The sequence below is a fragment of the Perca fluviatilis genome, chromosome 1, assembly GCF_010015445.1.
Source record: "Perca fluviatilis chromosome 1, GENO_Pfluv_1.0, whole genome shotgun sequence".
NCBI classification, from domain to species: Eukaryota; Metazoa; Chordata; class Actinopteri; order Perciformes; family Percidae; genus Perca; species Perca fluviatilis.
This window is the reverse complement of record NC_053112.1, coordinates 26,495,775-26,517,801: the sequence shown is the minus strand read 5'-3', so window position 1 is coordinate 26,517,801 and position 22,027 is coordinate 26,495,775. Positions and strand designations below refer to the sequence as shown.

The 22,027-nt window shown below is 39.6% G+C and overlaps 1 protein-coding gene across 1 annotated transcript; it reads right to left on the bottom strand.

Moving 5' to 3' along the window:
• wdr19 (WD repeat domain 19) lies at window positions 1-18,503 on the bottom strand. The gene is made up of 36 exons (XM_039803373.1): window positions 18,392-18,503; window positions 16,797-16,888; window positions 16,628-16,693; window positions 16,375-16,500; window positions 16,044-16,159; window positions 15,826-15,941; window positions 15,522-15,602; window positions 14,741-14,853; window positions 14,462-14,635; window positions 14,298-14,368; window positions 14,041-14,213; window positions 13,293-13,413; window positions 12,987-13,093; window positions 12,783-12,899; window positions 12,294-12,449; window positions 11,707-11,854; window positions 11,103-11,328; window positions 9,611-9,770; window positions 9,378-9,488; window positions 8,754-8,863; window positions 8,582-8,639; window positions 6,990-7,136; window positions 6,719-6,801; window positions 6,553-6,636; window positions 6,320-6,466; window positions 5,156-5,280; window positions 4,689-4,798; window positions 4,493-4,561; window positions 4,334-4,411; window positions 2,719-2,815; window positions 2,468-2,592; window positions 2,150-2,231; window positions 1,872-2,022; window positions 1,583-1,706; window positions 1,392-1,468; window positions 1-306 (listed from the first exon to the last, which is right to left on the bottom strand). The coding sequence occupies exons 1-36, from the start codon at window positions 18,395-18,397 to the stop codon at window positions 192-194; spliced, it is 4,062 nt and encodes a 1,353-aa protein (XP_039659307.1). The 5' UTR covers window positions 18,398-18,503; the 3' UTR covers window positions 1-191.
• Window positions 18,504-22,027: the final 3,524 nt, after the last annotated feature.

Here is a 22,027-nt window from a genome sequence, read left to right as displayed (position 1 = left end):
TTTCACCAGAAATGGAATGGTGTTCTTTATTTGATTTGTCTTTCAGTTGTTGGCATATCAAGCATCTTTTGAAATGCATCATACAAAACTAGAAGCTGCATACAATCTATCCAAAATATATATTTGACTTATTTAAGCAAATAGAAAATGACATGACATTTTTATACATGATTGTTTTTTTTTTTTCGTCTTCATTGATCCGGTTCGTCAGTCTGCAGGTATTTGGAACAATCAGAAATCTTCTTTACCTGTTTGACGCCGAGAGTCTCCGAGCACATGGGACACACCGTCTCTGTTTCCAGCAACCTGGACACAAACGGTTCAGTGGAGGTTTGTGAATGTCCCAATGGATGACAGAAGTGACTCACCAATGCTTATCCTGGAATAGTTCGACATTTTGGGGAATACACTTATTCTCTTTCTACCGCAGTTTCAAAAGATGGATACCACTCATGTCTGTATTTAGCTTAGCACAAAGACTGGAAACAGGAACACAGTTAGCTTGGCCCTGTCCAAAGATAACGAAATCTGAATACCAGCGTCTCTAATTAACATGTTATATCTTGTCTGTTTAATCCGTATAAAAACGTGATTTCACAGGGAGTTGAGTGCAGGACTATTTCTCAGCCAGGAGCAGTGACTTCCTTTTTTATTTTTGATTGATTTATTAGACAGTAACAGAAATAAATGCATAACAAAATGCCAACACGGTGACATTGTACATTTATCAGAACTGTCGAGGATAACACAAGAAAGTTACAAACTTATTTCCATTGTGGTCCTCGTTGTAGTCTGACAAAGATGTCCAGGCAAGCTACAGATGACTAAAAGGTACCTTATGTACACTCAACCACATCCAAATACAAAATAAATACAAATATATACACTGTAATAATAAATATTCTTTTAAGACTACATAAAAGATTGAATCTAATTAGCATTTAATAACCATTCACCACATGCTCGATTAAAACAACGATCTGACTGGCTTAACTTAATCCCAACTGGGAGTTTGTTCCATTCCATTGCCGCCATGTACAAAAAAGTATTTTTTTCAGAACAGGTCTTAAATCTACACGGAACTATGTTGATACTATGATACTTCCTGGTATCAATCTTCTCATCTAACTCTCAGCAAGAAAGCCAATAAAAGTATTTCCCCCCCAAAAAACTATTACTTTAAATTGAGGTACTCTAAACCAACCTTCTACGGTCTTATTTGATTTAAAATTATCAAGTAACTTGGACCTTCTTTTTATAGCAGCTGATCACTTTTGATGTCCAAAATGTCTTGTGGGGAAAAACAAGCTGAATTAAGATAAGTGCCTCAACCTTTCATCCGTATTTGGATAGTTAAAAAAAAAAAGACGAAAAACCAATGCATCACTTACAGAAGGAATTGTGAGTAGAGAGCGGGAAATTCACAGTGAGGACACACAGACCAGTCTTCTTTCAGCATATGACGACCCTGAGTAAAAGGAAAAAGGTACAGGGATGAAATTATGTAAATATAAGTATATGGGAAACTATTTTTTTTTCTTTCAGCGTGTTTATGAATAAGGCAGTGAATTTGTGTTTGTACCGTGGCAATGCAGTAAGGCAGATTGTTCTTGCAGGAGATGCACAGCAGTTCGTTCTGTGCCAGCTGGAAGCCACAGAAGGGACACGGAGTAGTTTCCTCCTCCAGCTCCGATGTGTCTGGACGTCTGCGGTGTGGCCAAATAGGCAGTTTAAGGTAGAGCAGGAAATGAGGTAGACAAGAGTCACAGATGAGGTGAAGTACATATGTGTGGAGGAGGGATGTCAGGAAGAGCCGGAGAGGGGAGTTTGACAAAGAAAACTGAAGGTGTATAAAGATTCTCATCACTCACCGAACCATAGCCTCGATCTTCTTCCTGTACTTTGGGTCGATCTCGTTCCGGTACTCCGGTCTCATCAGCATGGCAGCAAAGCTGAAGGCCGAGTTCTTCAGTCCGGCACGGTGACATTCGATGACCGCGGACGTCAGAATAGGAACAACATCTACACAAATAAGAGACTTCTGTTGGACATTTTTTTATTTCAGTGACATTTAAGCTTTCGGTTAGCTGTTATTTTTCATGTGAATTGGAAGGTAGATTAGAGTTTGGAAAATTCATTATGGACTCACGTGCAGGAAACTTGCTGATGTTGTTGCTGACACGAATGAGCATGCGTGCCCCTTTGAGGTGGTCTCCCCTTTTTACATGGATCTACATAACATCATTTAGGAGGGAGATTCAGGAACACTACACGCTTACATAATGTTAAGATTGTGGAGCTTTATCATGTAACAGTACATTCTTAACCAAAGATATTTTTTAGACAAAATGTCCCCCTATACAACACTATTAAAACAATTCTGGACAGTCTATGCTACAAAAGCAATTCACCATGACAACAGTAAATAACCTGAGCTAACACATGGCAGGTGTGTGTGTGTACTGACTTTGACCAGTAGGTAGGAGTGGAGGATCATCAGGTTGGTGGCCATCTCAGCAGGGATTTTAATCATCTGGGCCTGCAGCTCCGTGTACATGCTGAACAACACGTCATGGGCATTACGGTAATTCCCTTTAGGAGTAGCACATGAAAAAAAATAAATAAATAACACAACATATGAATATTAAACGTGTGATTATGTTTGTGTAGCGTGTCATGGTTGTTATTGGCCCAGTGTTTGTGTGAACGCGTTTGTACCTGCACACTGCTCTTCTCTGGCGATGATGATGGCGGTGCGAGCAGCCTCCCTGTACTGCTGCAGCGCCATATACAGACGGAACAGGTACTTGGCATCCTGGGAAGAGGAAAGAAAGGTCAACTTACCATCACCAGTTTGGTGAACAGTGTCACTGTCACTCAGGGTCAGATTTGCATACATGAATTCCCAGGGTGAGATTGTGCTGCAGCTTTTATTAAGGTTGCGTTGGTCACAGCTAATGACGCAATCGGTGACGGGTTATGTAATACCTGTGGATGTATCTGCAAGGGGAGAGTGTGAGCTGCAGTTAAGTGTCTGAAATTAGCAAACTCAAAGCAAGTGAAAAGCAGTGATGCTGGAATAAAATAGTAACCTTTAAAAACATTTTCTACGATCGTATGTTACCTTCTCATCTCCACCTGAGAACTATTTTTCAAATAAGACAATGATAACATGATGTCCACCTCCCTTTAATATTGGTGCACATTTGTACTGAAACAGACCCAAACTGTGTGAACCTTAGAAAATCAAGCAGATGCACAATCAACCACATTCATTATATTTCATCTGATATTTTTGGTGCATTACATTTTTCTAACAGAGACCTGCCTACTCCAAACAAGTAAAAAGAGACTATTGTTTTCCTGTATTTTTTTCCTGTATTGCTCACAGTAAGAAGCTGGTTTATAAAATTGGTTTTCAGGCCTCTAAACGCGTATTTAGAGAGAAGCCTACTTCACGGTCGCTGATAATATGCAAATAACAGGCCAACTGTGCTGGTCCATCTCTAGACACACAGTGCATCTAAAACAGGTTTTGGAATTGTTCAAAACTAATAAATCTCACTCTCGCTCTCTTTGGACTTCAGTTGTCTAGCAAATACAACTGACTGTTCCTTCACCTCACCCTCAATAAAGAGCAAGCTGGGGGAAAAGGGACTCTCGTGCCCTACTGCCACACAATGACAGCACAGGACACATCCTACATCAAGTAGTATCTGTCGGGTCCCGATCTGTGCTGCCTGCACGATCCGTCACGCGCAAGATGTTCACGCATCTCTGAGATACTCACAAGGATGTACATTACCTACGACACACATACACACACCAGTCCCCATACCAACAGGCCACCTGCCTATTATATAGACAATTTGCCAAAAATAATGAACTCCTACTAGACCACTGATCTGTTGGCTGTTTTTTTCTAAACTACACTTGGATGGAGTGTTATTGGACTTGAGACACCTAGCAACTGAAAATATGCATTCACATTTATGAATTTCAGCTTCCAGTTGCCACATGAATAGAAATAAGCTATCGCATTTAAGAACACAATGTGTTTTTCCTTTTTGAATCTGCTGATCAAACAGTTACAGTGCGTCTGTGGGCAAAAACATGAACTTATGCCCCACACACACACACACACACACACACACACACACACACACACACACACACACACACACACACACACACACACACACACACACACACACACACACGGCAAGGAGGAGAGACAGTGAGAGGGAGAACGAGGTAATGCTTGATATATCACAACACAGTCACACCTCCACTGAGACAAAGCCAAGAGAGAAGGCTCCGTTGTATTGATTACCTTGGGCATACCGTCGCTCTCTCCCATCAGGTAATCTATCAGCTGATTGGTCAGAGAGCTGTCCTTGGCCTGACCCACCTGAAATACACACGCACATTAAAACTACTGGTCGCATCATTTTTGTACATAAAATATCCCAGTTTGACACACAGCTCTCACCGTCTCTATAGCCATCTCAACAGCCAGGTTGTCATCAGTGTTGGGACACTTCAGGAAGTGCTTTAGGGCCTGAGAGACAGAAAGAAAGAAGAGACAGACATATTGAACCGGTGGATGAGTCAGAGTGAGTCAATGTCTAAGTCAATAGATGTTAGAATATATACATTAGTGTAAAAACAATTGAATTGAATCTTACTCTGCTGAACTGCCCACACTTCTGAAAGAACTTGCCAGCCTGCAGGTGTTTCTTCTCTCCCTCAAAGTAGAGAGCAATGCTCTGGTAGTCCTCCTGCGTCGCCTCAGGACCTGACGAACACATCGCAGCAGTCACGCAATTAATATTCAACTTTCAGATTCAGACAACTTCATTCATTCCGAGAAGGGCAACTCATTTACAGCTTGCCCAGTCCATACACAACATACCCAACTTCAAAACTCACACACAAGGTGTATGTCAGAGGCAACAGATAAACGTACATGGGTCAATACAAGGGAATAACGAGCAGTAGTAAATAAATAAAGCATTTTGTTATGGTTCATATAAGTGTCGAAACTGCAGTGCTAGAAAATCATTAGCAAATACTGCAATAGGAAATAAAGTCAGACCCATTAACCCCAAACTGTAAAATTGTCTATATGGTCCATATAAACACACAGACTGACCGATGATGTCTGCATAGACCTCCATTTGTCCGTGCTGCTGCGCCAGTTGGAAAGCTTCATCGTTGCACTGAGACAGCACCAGGAAGTGGATGGCTGAGCCGTAGTCGCTCAACCCCAGGAAGAACCTGAGACACACACAAACATATGTTAACACTTCTTTGAAGGTATCTACATAAGAGTGACATGAAACTGTCATGACCACATGACACTGTCATGACACATGAACCCTAACCCTAATTTGTCATGACAAAAACCCAAATGACACTGTCTGACAGAAGCGTTATGTCATAAACCTTTACGACTTGTTTATAATGTTTATGACACGTTCATGACAGTGTCATGTCACTCTTATGTAGATACCTTCAAGTAAAGTGTAACCGTTAAAGGTTTATTACAAAAAACAGGAAAAGTAGCAGAGGGAAATAACTGGAGATTTGGAGTCTGCAGAAAATTTGTTAGCAACCGCACTAATGATTGAGTAATCGTTTAAAGTCATTTATCAATCAAGGATGCCAACATCTGCTCGTTACAGCTTTTCAAATGGGAGGATTTGCATCTTGTCTCTGTTTTTATATAATTGTAGATTAAATATCTCTGGGCTTTTGGTTGGACAAAAACAAGCAACATCACTTGATCAATGGTATTTTCACAATTATTTGACATTTTATAGCCTAAACAAGTAAGTGAAAAATAATCTTGAGATTAACCTGTAGTGGAAATAATCGTTAAGACGCTCAGCGCAAAGTGTTAAAAAAGTAGTAATGAATGTTAATGTGCTGGTGAAAAGGTAAACAATGCAAATAAAAATAGTAATGGGTGTTATTTGTTCATTATTTGAACTGTCATACTGAGAATGATTAAACAGAGTCACAGATCGGATTAGTTACACAGGGTGTCCCCTTTCCTTTTGGCCAGATTCAGCAGAAGTGTAATCATCTATCTGGAGACTAAATAAGGAGATAATTAACACACAAAAAAATAATAAAAATAAAATAATCCTTAAGTTTATAAAACATAAAAACTAAATTTACCAGTTGTACCTGTGCTGTGAAAATAAGTTTTTGGTTACATTTAGGGGATGTCAGTAGAAAAGCCCAATTAGTGGTAGTAAAAAACTATTTGGCTGAGGTTGTTTGTATACACCTGTGCTCTTGTTTGCTTTACCTGGCAACCATCTTTGCTCCTTCGATGCTCTGCGTTTCCCTGACGATGCGAACAGCCTCCTCCGTATTATATAGGTGGTCCAGCAGCACGCGTATCACGTTGTCCCAGTCTTTTGCGCTCTCATAGGCCTGTGCAGCGTCCTTATACCTATATACACAGTACACATTACATCAGCTTCTTCTTTAATGATGTCATTATCTCCAATGTGACGGACATTCACACTAAGAACCTACTTTCCGTCCGCCTCCTTGGCCTTGGCGTACTGCAGGTGGATCTTAGGAGAGAAGACGTGTGGGAGCAGCTCTCCCACCTTCGCCCTGAGTATGGAAGAAAATAACGTGGAATTGTATTTAGGAGGAGAGAAACTTGCAGGTCTGAGTGTGTTGGCGTTTGTCTTACCAGTTCTTGCAACGAATGTAGACTGATGCAGCCTTGTCATAGTACTGTCCTTTTTCATAGAGTTGAGCGGCTTCAGAAAATTGCTGTAAGAGAGATGAAAACCACAGAAGAAGATATGAACACAAAGATGACCTGACGCTCAACGCTGTTCTAGAAACACACTATAAAACACGAACACATCAGATGACTGTAGTCTACCACTACCCTATGATATGGTAATTTACCAAAACATATAGTTTACAAGAAGAGAGCGAGAAGGCTGACTCTCTACCTTCATGCTTTCCAGTATGGCTCCACATTCCTTCTTGAGGAGTCTGCTTGGGTGCTGAATTGCCTGAGCAGCTCCTCTCCTGATGTCACCCATCCGGATGGACATCCTGGCTACACCGGCTTTACACGCCTCGTCATGCTCCTGGAACTGCACCGCAAGGGGAAAAACGGAGGAAGGTAAGGGCAGTGGAAAGAGGAGACTTCAAAGTAAGTACAATTCAAATTATTTCATTATGACATAACCTTTGTAAATACAGAGTGGAAAGGACGACAGTAGATACATTGCATGCATTTTCAGCAAGGAAGCATCAGAAATTACACGTGGACTGGACATGCCATTGATTATTAAGGAAAATAATAGTTGAAATTATTTTATATGCCTAAAAGGAGGTGATACTATATCATCAGTGGTGAAGCTACGATCCTTTGTCCTACAGCAGCTTGGTTTTTCAACAATGTTTATGAAGGCTAAACCACACCAGCACAAATAACTAGAAAATGCATTTCCTGCAGAAAATGCTTGTGAATGCTGAAAAGCTACATTAATAAAGCTAAACTGGATTGCTGGCATAATTGCATAAGAAGAAGGTAAAGTAGTGAGAATAGTTGGAAAAGTGGGAATGGTTTTAATTAATACGAATTTCATTGAAATGTTGAATAATACCAGTAATGTATGGAATATTTTAGTTTTTTTTGAAAAGTCATAGTATAGCATGTTGAAAAGTCATGGTATAGGTATGTCAAGAGCGATGAAAAAGTCATAGTATAGTTTATTGAAAAAAGGGATAAAAAAGTCATAGTATGGTATGTCAAAAAAAGTCATAGTATAGTATGTCGAAAAAAGCCATTTAAAAGTCAAAGCGTAGTATGTCGCAAAAAGACATAGTACTATTGTATGTAAAAAAAAACAGCCTGGACTGAGTATCGAACCTGGGTCTGAGTCTGCAGTAACTACTTGCCTGTTGGCAGCAGTGCTAACCTCTGAGCCAGAGTGCCTCCAAAGAATTAATAGCATAGTATGTAAAAAAAAAAAAAAGCCATTTATTAGTCATAGTACTTTATGACGAAAAACAGCATAAAAAAGTCATAGTATAGTTTGTCGGAAAAAGTCATAATATAGAATGTTTAAAAACTCATAGTATAGTATATCGAAAAAAAACTAATAGTAAAGTATGTTGACAAAAGTGTAGTAGAAAGATGTATGTAGAAAGAAAAAAAGCTTAATATTTTAAAAACGATGAATGGTGGAGAAAAGTTGAATACAAGAACAAATGTCCAGAGCTTATCATTTTGATATTTTAATGTTTTTTGTAGCTAGAAGTAGAAGCTAGAAGTAGTAGGCGACCGAAAATCATATGGAAGAATCGAATAACAATACTGTCAACGCTGCTGAATTAGCATTCACACAATTATGTTTTAGATGCAGGTATATGTCCTTTTGTGTGGTATGTGTTGTAAGTACACAGTTAGACAGCTAGTGAGGTCACATGTGACGAGTATGGTGACAAACTAAAATACCAAGAAAAAAAAAAAAGATTGTCACCCTCACAAACTTCTTCAACTGAAAGTCGAGATCAAATAAATTGCACTTACTTCATTATTGTGGGTCATGCCTTTTTCGTAGTGTGCTAAAGCATTCACATAGTCGCCACTACAAAGAGAGAGAAAGAAGAAGTTAAAATGTAGATATATCAGGTCAACTGAATGGTGTGTGTGTGTGTGTGTGTGTGTGTGTGTGTGTGTGTGTGTGTGTGTGTGTACTTACGTAAACTCCAGATGGACAGCGTATTCTTTGGATATAAAGGGAATTTGGTCTTTTGCTAACCTCTTGGCTAACATAAGGGCGCTGTCCCAATGCAACAGGTCCCTCCTCATCTACAACACACACAGACACAGACACACACACAGACAGACACACAGACAGACACACAGACACACACACACACACACACACACACACACACACACACACACACACACACACACACACACACACACACACACACACACACACACAGTGAGAGCTGCTGAAGAATTTGCTTTGAATTTAAGCCTATATTAATTATCTTTAGCTTTACATTCACACGTTACACTTAATGACAACATTTACTACAGAAAGGTAAGACATTAGTAATTAATTTTGCTACTGGGTGATAAAGTAAAAGTCAAGCAATCAGCCTTGGTCTCTTTGGAATTGATTCCCCACCGCAACACACACACACACACACACACACACACACACACACACACACACACACACACACACACACACACACACACACACACACACACACACACACACACACACACACACACACACACACACACACACACACACACACACACACACACACACACACACACACGTTAGTTGTTTGTATGTTTTTACCTCCAAGGCAGCGATTGGGCAGCCTGAGGACAGATACAGGTCCTGGGCCAGGTTGTAGTCACCTAGAAACATTGCCAAATGTCCTGCCCGTAAATTCATATCCTCTATACCCTGGGCAGAGGAAGACAGACGGAGAGAGAGGACGAATAAGGGTATCAGAATTGTCAGACTGAAACAGTATCGGTCATCAAGACGGTGTGACGTATTAACCATGGTTTGTGTGTTAGTTGTACCTGGATGCCCTGCAGTGAAAGGACCATACCCACATTGCCACTCATGCGGTAGACCTCGATTGCCAGCTCGACCTCCATGTGCACCAGACAGGCTTTGCCTACCTCTGCCAAGTCTGTGTTACTACCTGCAGACTTACACATACCCCAGGCTTCATGGAACCTGGACCACACACACACACACACACACACACACACACACACACACACACACACACACACACACACACACACACGCACACGCACACGCACACGCACACTTTGTATGAAGTTAAAGCCACCTCAGAGTGAAAATTTAAAGAACAGTCCTGTTTCACTGCCTCTTGTTAAATATGTCCAGAAAGGTTTTATTACTTGTTTGCATATTTTTCATATACTGTCTGAACATGTAAAACCCACTCAAATAACTGTGGTCTTCTTAAATGGAGGATATAGGAACAGGAGTCACATCTAAAAAAAATTCTCTCCAATTATATTATTATATACTGTATATTATTTTTGCAAACAGATTTGGAAAAACCCCTCTGAACACATCAAACCTGGACTTTGTGTTGGTTCATTCAATAATAGAAACTGATTAAATAAATGTCAGTTTAAAGAACTACATTCATTTAAGAATATTAATCTTATCCTGAGCCACTAGATCAGGGGTCACCAACATGGTGCCCGCGGGCACCAGGTAGCCCCCAAGGACCACATGAGTAGCCCTCAAGCCTGTTCTAAAAATGAAAATTGAAAATTGATATTATCTGTTTTCCACCTTGTTAAGTCATTGTTGATAATTATTGTGAGAAATCATTAACATGATCAGTGTCTTCTCATAGATGAGTATCATTAATCATTAATAATCATATATAACTAAAGGCAAACTGAGCAAATTTGTTATTTCAGAAGAGTGTATCAAACTGGTAGCCCTTCGTATGACTCAATACCCATGAAGTAGCTCTCAGTTTCAAAAAGGTTGGTGACCCCTGCACTAGATCATTTAAAACAAAACCACAAACAAACCAAAACGGGACTTGCAACACATAAAAACTATGCAGTGCACAATACTCGGCTATCTAAAGTCCTGTCAAGCTTCACTAACTTAAAGTACTGTGTGTAAAGGCCTTGTAGTGTTTTCTTGTGTTCTTCATATTGATGTACTTTTTGGTTCTGTGTTTTGTTTAGTTTTTCCATTTTTCTTTTTTTCCATTACATTCTGTATCTTGACATACTGTGTTAAGGAAGAATATTAATCATCTTGATGTTCCATATCTATCATAATATGTAACAATCCAAAATGCTGTTACAGTACAACTGTCCATAATGTCAATGTACACATATGCACCCTGAACAGCAGCATCTAAAAAAAAAAAACTAACCACTAATTGGATTGACCATAGGGTCTCACAACCAAATAAACTTCCAACTAAAAAATAAGATAAAAGATAACACCAATATATATCTTTGTCCATCAGAAGCAAACATCATCAGTATCTCCAACATGGCTGACCTCTTGAGCATCAGCGCCTGGGTGAGCTGCGTGCCGAGCTGCGTGCTGAGCTCCGGCAGCGTATCTGTCGATGTGCTGGTTGAGTTCTTGAGGAAGGAGTGCGTGCTCAGAGCCACTTCACTGGTCTTGCCGCTTGCCGTCTGACATGTCAGCTCTCCATTGTGCAAAAGCAAAGGCTTCTGGGAAAAGAGGAGTGCGGTGCTTCCCACCAACACCACCCGGGGGCCTGGGCAGACAGAGTTAGAAAGAAGGAAATAAAGTTTAAAAAAACTTTCCTGTTATCTCTTGGCTACATTTACATCACAGAATTATGGTAACAGGAGTATTTTAAGGGTACGAGAACCCTGATTTATTGAATCATGTAATGTGAGATAACAGTATTTGTGTTGATTTACATATTAAAATGTATGCTGTTGCTTTCATTGCAAGTCCCTTTGAATAGGACAGCGAGAGTAAGAAAAATCAAGGACCAGTACTTAGTAGTAGTTTAATACTGTTTAATATGCTAGCGGTAAATATCAGAGAGGTGTGTGTGTATGTGTGTGTGTGTGTGTGTGTGTGTGTGTGTATGTGTGCGATTGCGTGGCATCACCCATCACCCTACCATATATAGTGGTTTTGTGCAGGGCATAGGTATAGACCTTGTCATCATCATAAGCTACAAATACTCCTCTGTCAGCATGCCAGTTGTCCCACAGCACTCCTGTGATGGTGGGAGAGAAGTTTGGGAGCTCATAGCAGGAATCTGTTGCCTGGGTTGGACACACACACACACACACACACACACACACACACACACACACACACACACACACACACACACACACACACACACACACACACACACACACACACACACACACACACACACACACACACACACACACACACACACACACACACTTAGACTCTTCTTAATCCAATTCTGTTATTTGAAATCATACGGTTTTATCCTTGTAAAGCACCTTGTAATCACTGCTTTTGATAAGTGCCATATAAATAAATTTGATTATTCATCATTATTATTTTATGACTTTATTGTCGTTATGACTATATCTTAGTTAAATTAAATATTAATGCTCGTCTTACCATAATAATTCATCACTTACTGGTTCAATCAGTGTGTGTACGTATACTCTACTGTATGTTTAGCTGTATACATAGATGTGTCAGGTAACCCTATGTACTGACATTTGCAGGGGAGAGCAGAAAGCCGCCGTTCTTGTCGTCGATGAAAACCAGCCGTGTGCCGTTAAGGTCAGGGAACACTTTCCTCACACCAACAGAATGGCTGTAGCTGTTCACAGTCTCCCAGTCCTCCACCAAGACACACACCACATTACCTGACTGACAATCAGATACACAGAGAGATGATAACATCCATAAAAAAAAAAAAAAAAAAAAAAAAAAAATAACAATGTGTTTTTTTTTTTTTTTTTTTGTGGTGTTTTTTTTTTTTTTTTGGAGACACATTTTATTTAAAAAGGAAAAAAAGGTTTTAAGGATACAATAAGGGAACACAAAAAATTTTTTTGTGTTGGTTTTTTGATGTTTTTGGGGAATTTTTTAAAAAAGAGAAAAAAATTTAAAAAAAAAACCAAACTAAATAGTATCCACCTATTTTATCCTGCTAAAAAGATTGTAATGGGCTGATTGAGGTGAGGATGTGCTGAGCCTTACATCAGTGCCATAGTAGAGGAAGTCAGCAGTGAGTGCATGGCAAAGGATCCGACCTTTTCGGTCATCGTCTGGAAACAACTTCATCTGCTTCTTCTCCTCCTGGTCTTTGCCTTCGATCTAAACATACACACAGACAGTAAATGGTGAAACCTGCTCAATAATTGATAATTGGTCAATAAAAAGAGAAACAAAGCACTGACTCACCATGTGCAGCTGTACTTTTCCCTCAAACAGTGCTGCTGCGTAATCTGAGTTAAGGCACATGCTGGCTATTGTCCCCAAATACTCAATGTCCTTCAGCTTATTAAAACCTGAGGGAAAAACCAAATGGTTTAGTGACACTTATTCATCCACACACACACACACACACACACACACACACACACACACACACAGACACACACACACACACACACACACACACAACACACAACACACACACACACACACACACACACACACACACACACACACACACACACACACACACACACACACACACACACACACCTGGTTCTTGGTCTACCAGGGCGTAAAACCAGGCTCTGTTGTTCATTCCCACAGCCACATGGTATGGTCCCATCGCAATGAAAGTAGGCTCTACTTCCACTTCTATGGCCACAGGACGCTCCTGAAAAATACAATGGATCAAAGACAGATTGAAGGTGGTTTCCCCCCAGCTGTAACACCTTACGTACTGTATCTCCCCATTTTATTTACTCTCATTTTTAAAAACCCTTCCCCCATCAATCTGAGCTCACTTATTTATTGTCCAAACACAATTGTTGATTAGTTTTGGGTCATGTCTCATTATAGCATGAATACTCCTTTTAGCTCCTGAAACTTTGGTGATTATTTTACATTTCTTACTTTTGGCAAATACATTTAGATTTTCTCTAATCTGCACCAAAATTAGAGCATAACATATCTGCATCAAGACAGCCCAAAAAGGTTATGCATTTGTCCTTTTATATTCGATACCACAGGATTTAGGTATTCTCCATATTATGGCTGCCATTAACCAAACAGCATTACTGTGTATCACTAAAGCGGAAAATGTCTACATATCTTCTATTGGTAAATACATTTTGAGAACTGTGCAGCCTTGGTGGAGGGATGCAATTTCTAAATTATTCCTTGTTGTGTTTCTGTATTCATTCAATCCCTCTCTACGAAAATCTTCTCTTGTGATTGGAGGATGGAATGTAATTCTGTTTCTATTCTATTAAAGTGTGTGTGTGTGTGTGTTTGTCCTCACCCCCTCCACCTGGTTGGACACAGTGACCTCCAGCAGGGAAGTAAGGTAGGCCAGCCGGGTTCCAAAGCTGCCACCCAGGATGGGCAGCTTGGTTAGAAAGACATGGAGTGTTCCTTTCTGGGTGGAGACCGCCAACAGCTGGCCATCATCTGTCCAGTTCAGCTGGTCCAGACCTGGAGGAGAGTGAGGAGCAGATGAATGAGAAGTGGTTCAAGATAGCCCTCTGACAGTATGGCTGAAAAAGAGGACTGTCTCACCTTTAGTTTCATCATCCAGCCGAACTACACTGTTGATATCTTTGAGCTCGGACAACTCATGGATCTTTATGCTGCAACAAGAAGCATGGGGCTTTAGTTTTTTTCACTTACCTAAACATAAACAGGATTGGCTGTGCTGTTTCTTTTAAAAAGCCTGTTTGTACCTGTTGTCCCCGCATGAGGCAGCCTTGTTTAATGCTGCCGAGATGGCCACACTGTTGAGACTATGGTTATGGTTGTGAGCCTGATAGAGCTCATGCCCAATCTCCCTGATGTGAGTGGAAATAACCACAAAGTACCCTTGGGAGAAGCCAATCAGTATATAACCATCACCGTACCTTGAACAAACACACAGAGGAGAGAGAGCTAACTTTAGCACAAATATCTCACTGCAATGATTCAGTAGTACCAGTGTTTCGTTAGTGTGTGATCATGTGCAGTACCAGCGGTAGGACACAATGTTTCCGTAGTGGCGCTGGAAGGTCAGCTCTATCCGGTTGTCAGGGTCGTTAATATTAAAGAGCATCAGTATCTTCTTTTCCACAGACACACTCACCTGAAGGGTCAATATTTGCATAAAGGTAAACACATGCCATGAAGTCAAGTTCAAACAATTATATAATTCATACAAACTTTAAGTTTGTCTAAAAGTTGCACAGTATAAACAGGTTTTCACAATGAAAGTACAGTACATGCCAATGCCAATGGAGACTATTTTGGCAAGGTATGACAGAAGTTATAGTGCGTTCCATTTACCTCGGAACTCGGAAGCCGAAGCTGGGAATGACGTCACACTCAAGTTGAATTTACAAGTCAGATTTTCATTGTTTTAATTAGCTCTAGCCAGGTTAGCCATTGTTAGCAATGGCAGTTTATAACAACGCATTACGCTGTTTTTGCATACAAACAGCGAAACAACATGTCCACAGATAGAAAATGGACAGCACTGCGTGTACGACAGATTAAGTGAGACACAAATAAGACAGAAGTGCTTACAACAGTATCTTACTACAGCTCGGAAATCAGAGGTCAGGGGGCGTGGTTCTGACTTTGGCCCCAGAAAATCCGACTTCTGAGTACAAATGGAACGCACTATTGACTGGTGACACTTCAATTCAACACAATAAAATGTGAACAAGTTGTAATAAATGTGTGATGTAAAAATTATTGAAGAATGTGGATAAATTCAAGTTTGGGAAAATTGCAGAAAAAACACAAACTTACAGTGCTCTCTCCTTGACCGGACCTTTCATCCGTCTTCACCACTGAAAAGTGCATCTCAGCAGGCTCACCGCGAAGTGTTGTCTGGAGAAAGAAAATAATCATATACAGTACTTGACTACAGTACTTACAGGACTCTTTTTTTTCTCTCTTATTCAAGTTTCTCGATACTTTGCTGTTCTGTCATTTTTCAAAATTATGTCATCTTATATTTGTTTACCTTGTACTTCTCTGTCACATACAGTATGACCAATGTAGGATTACTTAGTATTTACTATTGTACTACCAGGTAGTACCATTGTACTACCTGTCTGATGGTGTCTCCCTCATGATTGCTGACGCTCAGAGTGTTGTCTTCACTTCCCAGAGCCAGTAGATTCTGAACACTCCAGCAACCACAAGTGATCTTCTTGGTGTGTTTACCTGGCATGTGTGGTGGGAGAGGGAGAGACAATCAATCCAACAGAAGTGACTACTGCAAAACCATGAACAAATATCTGTGCAGTTGTGTTGTGTGTGCATTACCCAGTACAGGGATCTTGCGTGAGGTCTGCTGATTGTAAATCAACAGATTTCCTTTGACTGTCCCAACTGCTAACAGTGGGCCCAACTTTGACCACAAGATGAAGGACATATGATCTCTGTTGAAACAAATGACAGCAGGAAACAAACCCAGAGTATTAGGAGTGATTACCTACAATGTCACAGCTACTGTCATCCAAACTAAATGACAGTTGCTCTGTTTGAGCAACATGGGATGGAATTATGAATGAAACACTGGCAATGAATTTCCAGAGAATCAAGCCAATCATGCTAACTTCTCCTTCTTTGGAAATGCGATTGATGCTTGTCATACCTCATGCCGCTGTCTATCTGGGATGTTTTATTGACGCTGGCATCCCATAGGTAGATGAAGCTGGATTTTGCAGCTATCACTGCCAAAATGTCCCCATCTTTATCCCAGTCCATCCCCACACAGCGCCTAAGGGGAGTTGGAGTAAGAACAGAAGTCGAAAGGAACTTAAAATACTTTTAAACAGCAAGAGATAATCACCTGGAGCTTTTCGATTAGACAAAACTGGAGCCATACATGATTTTCTCACACTTACCCCGGAAGGTTGAGTTCAGTCCACTTGTGTCCATGTCGATCAAATATTTTCACTGAGTTGTCCTGTCTGCATGATTAGAAATATCATGCATATTTTAGGTACTGTGCTGACGTAAATCGTGTATAAAGAGAAGTAGATTATTACAAAGTACTCTTTGGTTTGTACTCACCCTGCAACAGCGATATAATTACCAAGGGTTTTCTGCCACTTATACAGTAGGGTAGAACCCGCCCAGGCTTTGTCAGCGAGGATGAAAACGCTCTGTGGATACATAGATTAAGTGTTATTTGTAAAAGTCATACACATACTTACTTCATACCAACTGAGATTAGAGCGTGGTCAAGACCTACTTTATCTGTAAAGTGTCCTGAGATAACTTCGATTATAATTTGATACTATAAATAACATTTAATTGGATTTAAAATTAAATAATTCATAGTTTTCTACATATACTTATAACATGAGTTCCATCTTAAAAAACTTTCAAAAGTTTTGAACACACTTTATTTCAGCATTTTTGACAAACCAGAAGCAATATTATTGTAAATGTGCTGCTCAAAATGTAGAAAGTAAGTAAGGTGTAGGCATAAGTGAAGACTTAAATTAAACTAACTAGAAATCCCATAATTCTTGATCTCTGCGTTTTTGCGGATCACTCCACTAATTACACAACAACTGCTGTCACCTGCTGAGTAGTGACATCACTTGAGTAATCTTGGTTTGGGCTTGGAGACTGCAAATTTTGAACTGCAAAGCTGCATTACAAACTGGGGGCGAAGAGTTTGAAAGAGGTTTCAAGATTACCCTGCAGGAAAGATCTGATGAAAGACGGTATCAAATAGTGTTATAAGAAGTTCAGGGTCCAGCGTTTTGGGAGTTTGATCCATACTAGCGTCTCACTAGGGTATCACAGCCTCTCTAGTTCCACAACTTTATGAAAGTTTAACATACAGTTGGTCTGGCAAAGCTTTTGTTTCCAAATTTTTCTCAATTTTTTTTAATGCCTATCAATAAGCCTCGGTGCTCAAAGACAACTCAAGTTTGGGCAGTTTCTGACAGTCTTATAAACAATGTGTTTTGTTCAAAGCATAACCATAAAAATGTCAGTTAAGTGTATGTATTATCTGCAACAGGTGTCGAGTAAAATGTATATAGATAAGATAGATAGATAAAAGCTATTTTCAATGTAATGAATGTAATGCAGAGTGGCAAACATGATTCTTCACTTGGCCTAAACCCATGTCTTATTTGTAATTGTGGGTCATTTGTAAAATTAAAATTAGTTTAACGGATTTATATAAGCTGCTTAAAATGTTAAACGGACACATGACAGACAGCTCTCACACATTATCTTGTGTGTGTGATTAATGTATGTAACATTACCACTTTGACACACTGTGTTCTGATTATTCTGGCCATTACTAGCTAGCCTAACAGCATGCTTTCCTGCTGTCTTAATAAAATGCAGGGATAGCTTAACGTAACATTTGGAAAAACTGCGTTCTATAATAAGTTAAAGTCGCACCTAAAAACCCACATCGTTAGTTGACTTTATTACCGCTAAATCCAACAAAATAGCTAGCTGGTTTAGCTAACGTTAACGAGCTAACGTTACCCAACATAAAACGATAACGTTACATTAGCATGTAACCCTGGCTCGGTTAGCTAGCTAGCTGGCTGAAGACAGTTCATGTGACAAAACCCAACACAGAATTCTTAAAACCAGAAGTAATGCTGGTATTTACAAAAATCGCTGGTACCAACCTTCATCTTGATGACGTTTAATCATTTAAACTTTAAATCTATATTTTTATTCAAAACATCTTCGACACAACTGTTGTGTGTATCCCACAATGCTTCACTCTGAAGCGTCTGCAGAAGCTACGGCGATGTCATAGCAACCATCAGCCAATGAGGTGCCTCCAAAGCAGAGAGGGAAAATTGATGGAATAATGTCTTATATTGTAGAAATGTATGGTTTTATAGCTTGGTAGAATAACCTGAAAGTCAACAACAAAAAACAAATACATTAGTTTAAAAAAGCTTCGTTAAGTTTCACATTCTTCTTGTGAGAAATCTATACCAATACATTCTAATCCTTTCATTTGTTAACCACAGTTTAATAATATTTATATTACAATTGTCGAATAATCTAATTGCTTACTGGAAATCATACTTTACTCACCTCTTTGTTAGCATAACATTACACATCATGTACAAACACACTGAACACTAAACAGCACATTTACTCAAGTACTGTACTTAAGTAGGCTACAATTTTGAGGTACTTGTACTTTACTTTCCCTTTTTTGTTACTTTATACTTTATACTTCTACTAAATATCGTTATTTTTACTCCACTACATTTGTTTTGACAGCATCAGATTATTAATACAAAATGCATTGTTATGGATAAACTGGTAGTTCATAAAGTAATTAAAACTAGCTTCACCTTTACCAGCTGAAACATTAAACTGATACTTTCACATAAATGCATCAATAATTATAATCCAAAAATATTATATTATTCTGAAAAGGGCCATTCTGCATAATAAATACTTTTACTTGGTACTTGGTTTATTTTAGTGTTAATTCTTTTGTATTTTTATTGAAGTAATGTTTAATGCAAGAAGATCTGAGTACTTCTTCCACCATGTCTGACATACATTGTGCATAAGGAATGAAAACATGACATTACACCACAGATGCATCACAGCAGTTTCTGTGATCCTAATACCTTGTGTTTCCATCCCAGATCCAGTAGATGGCAGCCTTGCACAATTTTTAGGACTTCACTGGACATTCCACTGTCACCAGAGTTCCTAACATCTTCTCGGGCCCATCTAATCTTTTCTGATTTCATGTAAGCAATCAGCAATGCTCTTCGAAAGAGAGGAACACCATCTTCAGCTTCTCCAACTCGATAGTGAGCAGGCTCAGTGTACTATCCTTCTATTCATCTGAAATCAATATCAACTACTCCTTGTGTTATTTCATTATTGAAGAAAGGCAGAGGAAAACACTCTGGTGACACAGCGCGTTCTGTACTCTCCCATATAGTGATGGAAGGGTGACAGCTTACTTTTGCTGTACAAATGTTGGGAGCTGGAATGAAATGCCAGCTGTGTGACACAAATATTCCTCACTGTTCTCCGACATGCCGAAGCAGAAAGCACCCTGCTGACTCAGATCTCATTAAGATGCACTGAAGGGAGCGGCTGTATATGATTTCCAAGCAAAATGGTAAAATTAGAGCAAAGACATAAAAAAGAAAAAACGGATGAAAAAATAATGTTGAGAAATGCTTTTTTTGCCAGTGAGACAATAAACATTAAGTGAGTAGAGTGTCTTAATGCTTTTGTGATTTAAATTGAAGTATTATAATCTAGTAGCTAACAAAAGAAGAAATATAAACTATTTAATGCAATTTGTCTTCCTGCAATGAACAGTGTGTGATTTACTGTGTTTAATCAAATTTAATGTGCGTTTTTTGCAGCTGCAGAGGGTTAGGGTTGTAATGGTTTTTTTTTTTGCAGTTAATTAAGCTGTTCCTTAAGAAGATGCCTATGATTCAGATGTAAAGGAGTCCTGTAGGGAGTATACAGGTATTGTAAAGGTATTATAAAGTCCTACTGAAGCATTCACTTACTGTCTTGCAGGACTAGATTTAGTAGATTATGGCAGTACTGCAGAACATAACTCCTCTTCTGATATGGGCTGGTTTATTACCACTGGATTGCTGGCTGAATCTCATTTTTAGCAGGATACACCGAATCAGCAGAATCTATACTTTCATTCTTCACTAATAAAACAAGAAGTCAATGTGCCACATGTGTACTTCGGTGAACTTTGAGAAGTTGTGTAGGCCTACTGTACCCGTTTTTGATTAATTATTGCTGCATGAATTAGAAAGAAAATGTCAGGCATTTGTTGTAAGTAAAAGTTATCAAGACTGCAGAACCAGAACACAGAGCAACACAAACATGCTTGCAAATGGCAGTTGTCCTGACCATGGGCGGTGGGTGAGGTCACGCTGGAGGTTTGGGTAGGTTAATGTGGGAAGGAGGAAGATTTGGATAGCCTAAGCTGCATACACATGATCCGCGGTAAAACCGCTCTGAGGACACGCTCGTATGATCCGTAAGGTTGCATGACGACCTTATGTTTTGATCCGACAGCTGGATTAATGGCCATTTCAAAAAAACAAGGATTTCAACTTCCGAACCGAGACGGCACTGCACCTCTTCTCTTTTATAGCCTATTCGAATAACATTACATAGTCAATGGCAACACATGTCAGAATTTAACACTTCTGCTCTACCCTTCACAATAAAAAGCTCTACGACCTATGAAAATTTCAGAATATTGGTGTAACCATGACCGAGACTTGGGTGGGGATTGATGGCTTCTGGACAGTGAGGGTGCATTCAATGGCCTGAGATATTGCGGGAAGTTTCCAATATTGGCACTTGGAAGGACCAATCTGATCAAGGAAGAATCCATGACTTTGAGAAATGGCTAGAAGCCTTTTTCACGTTGGGCATATATCAAATTGAACTATTGTTTATCATTTTATACATAGGCCTATTTCCTCAAATTCAGCCTGATAGTTTCGTTATTTATGGAAACTTTGGGTCTCCACTAGGATTTCATATACATTATATAAGTGTGGGTTTGAACAATGTTTGGCTTCACAGCACACGTTTGTAATGATTCACTGAGGGGCCAGTTGGGTAATTTAGCTGCCTTGTAAATGCAGATGTGTACACCTGTGTACAGCAGTGACAGATGTGCAGCGGCATTTGGATGTCGAACATATGGAGTAAGACAGTCCGGCACTTTCAGTCTCTTTCTCGTTCCTGTCAGGCAGAATGGACTCAGGTACTCTTAAGGCGTCAAAAGACAAGGTCATTGGCGCCAGTCAGAGCTGGTGATTATACAAGGTCATTTCTCAGCGCCACCAGGAGCCATTTGTCAGAGCTGGCTATGATTAAAAGCTTCCCCTGCAATAAATAACAGAGGAAATCAGTTGGCTACTGGCTGCTGTCTGGGGGTTAAAATATCTGTAAATCGTGAGCATTCCTCTTCCTCATACACTTATTCCACTCTGTGAATGTTTAAAACTTCTGCTGTGTCCCTGGCTCAGGCTGCAGCTTTTAGGTTAGAGCATCTACACTTTCATATTAGTGATTCATATTAACCTCCAAGCCCAAAAATTAATTCAGAGCAGAAAAACCTGCTGATGGGGATGCTGTTAGAGAGAAGAGCCACATATAAACGTATACACATTTACACCATAATAGTATTCATAGTGCTTTTGTGACAAATGGAAACTGCAAAAACATCTTTACCACAAAATTGTGTAGTTGTTATTGTAAAACTGATTTTAAACCCCAGAAAC